The 11,504-nt window shown below is 48.6% G+C and overlaps 1 protein-coding gene across 5 annotated transcripts in view; it reads left to right on the top strand.

The window, feature by feature from the left end:
* The window catches only part of samd11 (sterile alpha motif domain containing 11), a 50,055-nt gene that overhangs the window by 36,524 nt on the left and 2,027 nt on the right, over positions 1-11,504 (top strand). For 3 of the 5 annotated variants that reach the window (XM_086278210.1, XM_086278211.1, XM_086278212.1), the window contains 6 exons: positions 3,297-3,450; positions 8,422-8,537; positions 8,716-8,794; positions 8,902-9,680; positions 10,140-10,273; positions 11,382-11,492. In XM_086278210.1, coding sequence (XP_086134336.1) covers positions 3,297-3,450; positions 8,422-8,537; positions 8,716-8,794; positions 8,902-9,680; positions 10,140-10,273; positions 11,382-11,492 — 1,373 coding nt within the window. The other 2 variants (XM_086278215.1, XM_086278213.1) reach the window with 2 other exon arrangements.

The raw sequence follows: 11,504 nt of genomic DNA on the forward strand, positions 1-11,504 counted from the left end.
CCTCTTCCTCCTCCTTTTTCCTTACCGCCAACTCTCCCTTTAGCCTTGGTCCCCGCAGAGCATCCTTTCATGTGTTTGAAGTGTGGGGCACAGAAAATGAAAGTGTGCGTGCGTGGAGAGGTGGGGGTGAAGAGCAAGTCTCCTTGCATGCGTCTAGATGTGTGTGCACGCAAATGTGTAGTTGCAACGTGTTGTGTGAGAGAGGCTCTCTCTCTGGACCTGATGGGCAAAAGAAGAGTACCAAAAGAAGTGATTGGGGGTGTGGGTGTGAGGGGTGGGGGTGGGGGGGTGGAGGGTTGAAATTGGGGGTGGAGGTGGAGGGGAGGAAGGGATGTAGAAATGGCCAGGAGGACTTTCCCTCCCTCTTGATATGATGAAAGGAGAGTAAAGAAGAGAGAAAAGAAAATGAGAGGTGGGGGTAGAGATCCAGATGAAAGTGAAAGGAGGGGTGGGATGGGGGGGGCGTCTTCTCCTGTTTTGTCTCTTGGAGTTCAGTCAGCGTCGAAATGTGGAGCTGTGCGTAACACCTCTAGCACCATCCCAAAAAAGTGAAAAAATCAAGCAGTGCGTTTGGTCAAAGGACGAGGACGTTCAGCATGAGCACACATGCCGCATATTTACAGCTGCATAAGCCTATGATACTGGCTAAATGCTGATAAATGCTTCTTCCTGAAAAGATGCTTAATTTTCTGGTGTATGGTGCGCTTTAGCGGATAGATGCTGGCTTTTGTGTACCTGCCAGTCCACCAAATCCATCACGGGGCCGGCCAAGCTGCATCAGCGCAGCGCTCCCCTGTATTCTCGTGCTGAGGAAAGCCCGGCTTAACTGAGGGGATTTAGGCCCAACTCCCGGAATGGTGGTGGGGAGAAAAATGGGATGGCACAAAAGAGGGATAAGTGGAATGGGTCCGAATGACAAACTGGGACTTCCCAAAATAACTCATGCAAAGAAAGAGGTGTGTGTGTGTGTGTCCATCTGCAATTAGGACTCTAATTTGTAGTCAGAGGGGCTCTCCTCTTGTGTGCCAGCAGCTGCAACATGAGACAAGAGTTTTAGAGGGGAACATTCTGAGTCCGAGCACCTAATCTGTCCCCCCCCCCCCCACACACACACACACACACACACAGAGAAAAAGAGAGGGTTAGAGCCCCAGGTGAACATGCTGCTCTCAGTTCACATGAAAGAGAATTCAAGAGAGAGGGAGGGAGAGAGAAAATATGGACCCAATATTGAAGTGATGCATCGTTTCCATGGAGTGAACATGTAGAGAATAACAGGAAGAAATAATAGACGGAGAAGCAAAGGTCATAAGGCTTGTACTGTGTCGATTTAAGGGAGTATATCACCTGTTACACCTGTCAAATTCAAGGTCTTAGTTACTTTTGGGAAATCATATTTGGGGGTTTTAAGATTGATTTTCATATTTTAAAAATAAATGTCCGGCTGGCTGGACTCCTTTAAAAGTCTAATGAGAAGCATGATGGGAAGTGTAGGATCTCAAAAACACAAACAATGTGTCTGGAAATTTATTAATGTTAGGACGTATGTCGCATTTAGAAATGAAAACATGACAGTGAAACCAAAACGCTGGTCTGCTGCTCATCAGTAAATAAATAAATAACAAATACTTAGAACATTAGTAATTTAATGAACTTTAATGAACGGCAAGTGTTTCATGGCCTCTTAACTTTTCAGAATCCCCTGGAAACATTTATGGCTCAGTGTCATCTGCCTCAGCCAAACTGTTATTTTAAACATCAACTAAAAGTTGGTGTGTTTGTCTCTGCAGCTTTTATTGTGACCATTCTTTCTCAGTTGGGTGCTTGGTGCTCCTAAAGACTAACAAAACTGCTAAAGTAAACCCTTTAACTGAGCCAGACATACAAAATAATTGGTGGAGGTGGGACTGCGACCAAAGGAAACTTATAGAGGTCAACTATCCTACCCTGTCTTCACTGCACCTTGTATGCAAGTGCTCAACAGAGTGTGTGTGTGTGTGCGCGTGCGCTTTGGGGCTTCAGTTCCCTCTGATCCTTCCCTTATCTCTCACAACCCTCCCTATCCTCCTCCCCCCCATTTACCCACACACACACACACCCTTGTCTGCCGCCAGCAGAGTCCCTCGCGGCCTGGCGCAGCAAACAGATCGATACACCGGAGCTAGGCCGCATTAATATCTGTCGCTTCACCCCCCCACCTCGGCGCCCGCTCAACTGCTTCAACACACGCACACACGCGTGTACACACACACACACACAGCCGGGCACATACACGTAAGCACCTAAATCACGCAGACACACAGAAACACACATCACACCCGTACCGGCGGCGGAAATGGCCCCTAGCTCCCGAGGGATCTGTCTAATTAAAAAAAAAAAAAAAAAAGTTGGGGGAGGGTTGGGGGGATGGATAGATTGAGGCAGAGAGTGAGAGGGAGGAGAGAAAGCAGGATGGATTTTTCTCTCATTAGAAGCCATGTCTCCTGGTGTGGCCTGGCCTGGGTTGATAATGATGAGTCCTCTTCTCCTTCGAGGGCGAGAGAGAATCGGGGAGAGGGAGGAAAAGAAAGAGAGGGAGAGGGGGATAAGAGAAGAAAGAGATGGAATGAGGCAAGAGGTGGAGGGCATAAGGTGCAGGGGAGAGGGCAGGTAGAGATGGAGGGAGAAGGCACGGTGGTGGTGGTTGTGAGGGGTAAAAACACTCTGCACATACTGTGCTGCTTTTTGCACAGCAGGCTTTTTTTTAAATAAATATCAGAAAAAATAATAGCAGAAATTTTACTTTTCATTCACTTAAATGGGGTCAGCTCAGTTCCAAAGCAAGACACATGGCTTTAAACTCTGTGTGGATATCTGTATATGTAGATGAATGGATAAGAAAATCCATCATTTCAGTGTAAAGATGGAATGAGGCCGAGTGGAGTTCTTAATGACTTATTGGGTGTTTTTATAAGCTGCCTGCATACTTGACCCTTAAATCCATCACTACAGGATAATAAATAACTTTTGAGAGCATGTGCCACTTCTGTTTTTTGTTCTAATAACTTGTATCACATATTAAAAGCCAAATATCAGCAGCTAAATGTATAATTAGTTGAATTGTGTTTTTACAAATGTTCAGTAAAATACAACTGGATGCTAAACTTCATCACCCTTTCTCCCTTTACATCCTCTTTCTTTTCTGATCCATCTTTTCTTTCATATTTATCCCATCTTTGTCACATCAACACTATCATCTCATTTCTTTTCCTCCTGCCGTGCTTTCCCCTGTTTTGCCCCTTTGCTCCGTAATGCAGACATGCTGCGAGCTCGCCAGGAAGCGCTGGCTGCGGCGGTGAGGAATCCAGTGGCCTTAGAAGCTCACCTGCCCTCGGCGGGAAGCTCTTCTTCATCCAGCCAGAGACGCAAGCAGGGCCTGCCGCAGCATCGGGACGCACATTATACCGACAGGTAAAAACATCAGCGCTGCCGTAACCAGCTGTAGCTGTTGAAGCAAATACCGGCATTATTCATTATTAGGAAAAAAGAAACCCTAACACCTGCATCCACCTGGCACATGTATATAACTTCATACCATAAGAGTTGGAGTTAATCACCTGCCAGTTTGCATCAGCACAGCACTGTATAGCACCCCCACCTTCCTCAGCGAGATCTGATCTCATATTTGGCTTTTCCTGTGTGCTGCAGAGTTGGTGTGAGCGTGTGCATTTCCACATACATGGCTAAACTGAGGATCCAATAACCTCTTGGCTACCACTGTGGAGTTGCACGCCTGCACGCCAGCTCTTCCTCCCTCCCCCCCAAAGCGCTGGCCCCTGCGCCTCCCAAACAAAGCCAGGGGCAGCGGGAGTGGGCGGGTAATTGCTTGTCGATTATTTATGTGGCGCGGGGAGAGGCGGGGGATCGATAATGGGCCGGCGGTGCGGCAGCAGGGTGTGTGCGCTTGTGTGTGCATGAGAGAGAGAGAGGCAGAGAGGGGTTGGTGAGGGGCAGGAGGGGGAAATAAGCAGGAAGCAGAGCGGCCAGGCGCTGTGTGGTGCAGCTCTGGGAGACTGTGGGGGTGTATATAGTGTGTGTGTGTTGTGGCAAGATTGGGGGGGGGGGGGGGCTGAGTGTTCATGTGTTTGTTCCATTTTTCAAGCTGGCGGTCTGCATGCATACTCATCTATGCGGATTGAATCTGGGTTTGTTTGTGTGAATATGTCTGCTAATTTGTGTGTGCGTGCGCGTGTGTGAGAGAGGCCAGTGGTGCAGTGTGAATGTACTCAGTGAGCCGCGGCTGTTCTCCGACAGCACACAAAGTAATTAGCCACACAGGACCGGGGAGAGTTAACTAGGCCTCACCCTACCTCCATCCGTCCGTCCGTCTGTCTCTACCTCACTCTTCCCTGCTTGTGCGTTCTGTTTAACCCTCAGTGAAACAGTTTAATCTGTCTATCACTTGTGCTATTGTCCAAGCAGTAGTACAGGAAGAAAAGACAAATGGACCTAAGGCTGCTCGATATAACGATATATATCGGATGACCATATAAAAACGTCTATCGTTTCATTTTACGCTATTGTTTGTTTTGTGGTGTCGCAAAATAAACTGTTTACAGCAATATTTTTTCATGGTTTTGACGGTCACTGTAGTGGCTATATTAATTTCTTAAAGTTCTCTCTTTCTCTTATATTTAATATAACCACACTACGGACGGACAAGCGCCTGTTTTTATGCGTTGTCGTTAGCAACAATGACGGTAAAATCATCACGTGTCCGCTTGTTTATGTTCCACATAAACCTTTCGCAATAAAGCTCAAGATCCTGTTGAGACTTTTCAAAATAAACTGAATCACGTGAAAGAGCCGATTATTTACGGATGAGAAGTAGAAAAGAGCGGCCAGGTGCTAAAAAATAAACCTTAGACTCAAACGTTAGAACAGGCTTTTCCCCGCAGCACGCTGTGTAATAAATACGCACAAAGAAAACGGCGGCCTTTACAACTTATGTCTAAAAATGTATCGTTTCATGCATCGGTTAAAACACTCGACTCCAGCTACACGACGCGCAGCTGGAAACACTTCACGCAAGTCGAGCTGCCCGAGATTCACAGAATTTACAGAAAATGTTACATTTTTGTGATTTATATCGTTATCGGACGATAGAAATAGATAAATAACGATAAACAGAACTAGTAAAAAGAAGAGAGAGAGATGTGGGGGGGGGGGGGGGGACAGAGAGAATGAGTGCAAAAGTGAGGAGAAAATTAATATGGAGATAATTGGTATATTGAAAAAAAAAAATAACAGCAATAAAATGAAGAATGAAGGCTGAGGGAGTGAGTTAGAGATGGAAGCGCTCCCCTCTCTTCCTCCCTAACTCTCTCCGTGGCTCACCTTTCCATCGACCCCTCATCATTGATTACCTGGGGCCCATTAGGGCCCATTGTTAAAAACAAATCATTAGGGCCGCTCGATGGGCTTAGAGCCTGGCGTTCCATTTGTCTGGCCTTAAATGGCACTAAGCTCACCAAGCATCTGCAAGGCAAATAGGGGAGGGGTAGAGACAAGTAAAGAGAGTGTGTGTGTGTGTGTGTGGGGGGGGGGGGAGACATTGGAGCATAAAGCGGGAATGAAGAAAGGGAAGCAAAAAAGGAAGAGAGGAGATGGGAGATGGCGAGATGACGGAGTAACAGAGAGAGCGAGAGAGAGATGAACAAAAATAGGGAGTGAGGAGATCGGGAGAGTGTGAGATAAGGGGAGGGTGGGAGAGGGAGAGAGAGCGCAAGCGTGGAGGGAGCCTCATCCATTTTAATGAGCTTCCTGTGTAAATGTGTTCCTGCGGAGAAGGAGCCGAAGGCGGCCGCGCGGCGCTCCTAATCCCCCCACGCTCCAGTCATTAAGGGCAGCCCTGTCACACACACTTACACAGACGCACTTATGCACACACACACACTGCCTGGGCTGCTGTGGGACGGGGCCGCTGTCGCCACTCTGACAGGTCGCCACACACCAGTGAATTCCCCAGGAGCCCCTGGCCTCACTGCAGGCAGGAGACACACAGGCTGAAAGAGAGAATCCAGCGATACAGTTTTGCTTGATTATGAGTCCACCTTGCATTTGTGAGTCTGCCTATTTTCAGTCTCTGAGTTTTTTTGCCTCATCTTTTTATAGCATGTCAGTGGTTTGCCAACAAAATGCAAAGATGGTGCAAAAAAAAAAGAGAAAATAAAACCACACAGAGAAAAACAGACAAGTACACACAAACACATGTAGGAGCACCCAACACACACACACACAGCCCCAGAGCAAAACGACTAATGTCTGCCACTCCTCCCTCAAAATTGCCTCCTATAAAAAGAGGAAGAGAGGGAGAGATGAAGGAAGGGAGTGGAGGGGAGTGTCAGACAAACACTCCTTCTCTTCTCTCTCTCTCCTCTTTCTCTCTCTCTCTCACTCCCCGTGATTAGGCCTAATTATGGTGGCGCAGACGCCTGGCAGCCCCAGTCATGCAGCTTTAATTGACCGTTATTCATTTGAGGGCTAACGCTAGGCAAGGGTAGGCGGTACAAGAAGAGGGAAGAAGAAAGGGGGAATATCAGAGGGGTGTGTGGGGGGGGGTGATGGGAATTTGGCATGCGGGAGCCATGGTCGGGCGGCGCGGGGGGGGGGAGGCTTGGGGGGTGCCTTAACGTAGCCTAGTGGAACTGCGCGTCGGAAGGCTAATTGCTAGCCCTGAGGGATTAGGCCAGGTGATTACACACTGGGCGGTGTAATTACATAAGCAGCGGCTAGCGGGGCCCCGGCTCGCGGCTCCAGGGTCACGCGCCACAGCCCTCACCCAAGATTAATTGGAGCTGCCACTGGAGTGCGAGGCACCGCCGGAGAGAGCGGTTATACGATTAGCATTAACATTTCAGCGGCGGAGGCGATCGATGAATGCTGCCGCCCCCCCATTCCCTCCCCTCTCCAGCACACACACCCACCCACCCTCTCAGTGCTGCCTCTGCCACCTCACACCTCCCACACCACCCCATCTCATCCACCAGCTCTCGTAGATGTGCCCTCCCTCTTCACAGTTCCCCTCTCTCTCTCTCTCTCTCTCTCTTTTCCCTCACCATTTAGTGAGGCGGGAGACATGCAGGCGCTGGCTAATTTGAACACGGTTGCAAAACAATATTTGCGGTCGCATGTGTCCCAGTGTTGGTTTTGACTCTGTTGTTTTCCTCAGCTTGTTTCCCGTGTATGCTTTTGTGCGGCAGCAGTCGCGCACAGCTGAGCTCTGATTGGTGTGATTGCAGCAGCTCGGGGAGCAGAGAGGGGAGTGAAGTGGAGACGTGTGGGTAAAAGAAGCTCGAGCTTGAGCTCAGGAAAAGGCTCGAGAGAGGGTAGAGAGACAGAGCAGGCGGGCGGCATCATCATCCACTCTGGGATCAAAGCCTCGCACACTCTGACGCCTTCAGTGGGTCAAAGTGCACATGCCTCACTTTTCACACATTACGTGCTGCTTCAGAAGCCATATTCCCGCGCCCCCAAGGATGCACGCCAAACTGAAAGAGGGACAGAATGACAGAAGGGAGGGGAAAAAGGGAAGTGATGCACAAGGCGAAAACAGGATAAGATGAAGGGATGAGGAGAGATAAAAATACACAGGCAAAAGGAATAACAGTAGAGAGCAGACAGATTTTTCAGAGGTCATAGAGAAGGAGAGAGAAGGGAGTAAAGAACAGAAAAAAGGTGGGTAATACAGAGGGAGAGATGGAGAAAGAGGGGGAAAGGTGAGAGGCACCTTTCCCCCTCAAAGAGGACAAAAGACTAAGCCAATAATGGAGAGGCCTTTTCAGAAACAGGGGTTGTAGGATGCTCCATCTTTTCACTGGCTTCAATGCAGCCTGGAGAGAGGGAGGGAAGCAGGGAGAAGAGCACACAGAAAAAAGGGGAGAGGAGGAGAAGAGAGGAGGGATGAGTGTTAATTAGAAGGTCCTTCAGCCCGTGGCCCCGGTCAAGACGCAGGGGCCGCCCCAGCTGTCGGAGCATGACACACTGGCATTGTGCATTCAGCCCTCATTATGTGTGTGGGTCTGGAGTTGTGGCGTGTATGTGTGAGGCGGCAGGGAAAGGAAAGGCTGCAGTCCAGGGTACAGCAATGGCCAGCGGCGCTTGCTGCGGCGTGACAAGACTGATGAGGCGCTGGGGCGACATGAGGGCCTCTGGAGCACCACTGATAAAAATACACTGCATACATTGGCAGTGTGGCACCATTCGCGCACGCACACACACAGACACACAGAGCAGCAGCTGAAATTTTCTGAGAAGAGAGAGGGGAAAAAAATCAAAATGTGAAGTGAAAACTGTTCCACTGACGTAGGAAGTCGCGTGTGCTGAACATTTGTGTTATTTCAACCTATTTAGTAAAATTAAAATTGAGATTTGTGTCCACAGAGAAATGTCCCATCCTCCACCCCTACTGTCCCCTCCAACTGCTCCTCACATCGCCTTAGGACCTCACTTGCGGCCTCCTTTCCTTGGCATGCCCTCTGCTCTTTGCCAAGCCCCTGGTGAGTCATAAGTAATTCTAAGGCCAGATGGATACTTTTGCACAACACACAAAGAAAATCAAATTTTCACCCTAGTATTTCTTTTTGGCACTTTGATTTAGTTTGTAACATGTTAACTCAAAGATTCCTCCAAAACTTGGGACATTGCATTGTTACATTTGTGCTGTTTTTGTTACAGGTTACGGTTTCCTTCAGCCAGCTCAAGCAGAGCTCTTTGCCCGCCAACAGGAGCTCTTGAGAAAGCAGAACCTGGCCAGGTGTGTTTAATAAAGTGATGATGAAAGCCTACATCAAAAGTATTAAGATATGGGTTTAGGAAGCTTTTGGACTGTGTGGTAAACCTCTCTGTGTTTCGCTGCCGCAGACTTGAGATGTCAGCCGAGCTGCTGAGACAGAAAGAGTTGGAAAATCTCCACCAGCGACAGCAACAGCAACGTCTGTTGGGCTCTGACCCTCTGGGGGCTCTACCTCCTGGAATTCCTCTCGACCATCCAGCATTGCGGAGCCTCCATGACATCCCAGAGGGCCATCCTCTCCGCGAGGAACTGGCCCGCCGCACGAACGCAATGCTGGTGCTTCGACACGGGGCTACCACGCCTCTCCTAACACTCAACCACCAACAACAGCAACAACCGGGGGCGTCGTCCACACCCAAAGACACCCAGCCGCAGAGCTCCACTGCTGGCACAGATGCCGAATCCAGAAAGATGGCCCGCAGGGTCCCCCAGACGCAAATCCATAGTGGGGATCACAGAGAAGGAAGGGAGGACAGAGGAAGGGAGGAAGACATGGAAGTGCACGAAGAGGAAATGAAGGACTCAGACAGCGAGACAGAGATGTGCGATGAGAGGCTGGAGAGAGTCGGTGCCAAGTCCAGCAGTAAACCCAAGGACAGGGGTAAAGACACTGGCAGCAAGGGAGTGTGTGACAGTGCCAAGGAGACTGTAGAGCGCTCAGGCAGGCTGAGCGCCCCTTGTAGTTCTGCAGGTACAGAGTCCCCCAGTCGCCACCTTTTTACCACTGGACTGGGCAAAACCGATCTGAAGTATCACCTGCCACCAGGGTTCCTGCCACCGCTACCTGCTCTTCATGCCCAGTCATTTCCCTTCGGATTCCCCTACGCCAACCCTTATTTTCACACGGGTGAGAGACTCAGACGCGCACACACGACACACAGAGCTCAGAGCTGACACGTGAAATCCATTAGAATCACTCTCTGTGCGTGTCTCTAGTGTGGAGGCCTCTCCCTGTTAGGGCCTCTTCCTCTGACCCCAGGGTGACCCACATGCACGCCACCAACAGCACAGCCACGTGGGCAGAAGGGAGGGATTGAGGGGGTTGTTGGTTTGCAGGCATAAAGTGGGATGACATAGCAGCAAGCGGCACGTTTACTTTATGAAAGCATAAGAAAAGACTGGTAATGAGCACCTGAAGGAAACTGTAACAGTCATTTATTAAATGAGTTTAAGATATCTATTAGTTTACTTAACACAGACACTTAAAACCAAACCAAAAAAATACACATTTGAAAACAAATAGCACCTTTGTACCTGGTGTGTGTATATATTGACACATCATTTTCACCCACTGCTGCTTTTTCAGGCTCTTTGGGAGGTCTTTTCATGGATGGGGAGGACTCGGCCACAGCAAACCCTGCGGAGGACATCAGCAAGTGGAGTGTGGAGGATGTGTGCGGCTTCATAAGCAGCCTGGCAGGATGTGCTGAATACACACAGGTGAGAACGTAGAGAGCAGGAAAGAGAGAGAGAGAAGGGGACTGAGGCCAGGGGCAGGCTGATTATTAACCATAGAGGAAAAACAGTGTACTAAGATATAATTCAAACCCCAAAACCACTGCAGTACTGTCATTATATTTAGGTAGAAGCAGTAAACCTGCAGCTTTTTCAAGGTTTTTGTGAATGTGTGTGGATGCATGAGAGAGCATGGTCATGTTTAATGGTTTGAGCCACGTTTGTGTGAATGACGGTGAGTTTAAAGTGCATGTAGGTGTAGCTTGTGTGAATGAAACGTGCATTTGTGTGTTAATCCAGGCTGTGCGACGTTCCAAAATGAACTATCCAGAGAAAGTTCTCATCATTGGAAAATGGAAACGAGTAAAATATTAGGACTAGGTATTCAATTCAACTTATTTTATATAGCGCCAAATTACAACAACAGTCACCTCAAGGCGCTTAATATTGTAAGGTAAAGACCCCTACAATAACCCAGAGAAACCCCAACAATCAAATGACAACCTATGAGTGAGCACTTTGGCAACAGTGGAAAGGAAAAACCTCCTTTTAACAGGAAGATTCCTCCAGCAGATCCAGGCTCAGGGAAGAGCAGCATGTGCTGTGACCAGTTGGGGGTGATGGAAAGGAGACGAGACAAAAGACATCTTGTGGAAGAGGGCCAGAGGAACATTTCTGGAGTCAGAGACGTGTATGGGGAGGGATTTGCTGCTGTCCTGACTCCAAGGGAACTGATAAGGAACAAAGTAGACACCATAATTAGGCTTCAGCTGTCTTAGACTCGGAGATTTAGATGAACCTTTGGAGTCATTTTTGCACAATAAATGATAACCGTATATACATATGGCATAGAAAACATCCCAATCCCAACATTACGATGTTTAAAATGATAAAAGACTACAGTCTCTACAATTTGAATCATCCATATTGCAAAAATGTTTCCTGATAATCTCCAATTGCGTTCTCAAAATGAGTATGAAACATTTTGGAATAGAGCCCACTGTTCTGTAGTGTTCGTGTGAGCGAATGTGTAGGGTCGTGTGTGTTTCTGTGTGTGTCGGGGCTGTGGCTGAAGAGGCTGTGTCTCCGCCAGGTGTTTCGGGAGCAGGCCATTGATGGAGAGACATTGCCACTGCTCACTGAGGAGCACCTGCTCAACACCATGGGATTAAAGCTGGGGCCCGCACTCAAGATCCGCTCACAGGTACACCTCACA

The sequence above is a fragment of the Aulonocara sp. 'chitande type north' Nkhata Bay genome, linkage group LG20 (assembly GCF_057382095.1).
Source record: "Aulonocara sp. 'chitande type north' Nkhata Bay isolate Kocher_YH1m ecotype deep benthic linkage group LG20, A_spYH_male_GT1.1, whole genome shotgun sequence".
Taxonomy (NCBI): Eukaryota; Metazoa; Chordata; class Actinopteri; order Cichliformes; family Cichlidae; genus Aulonocara; species Aulonocara sp. 'chitande type north' Nkhata Bay.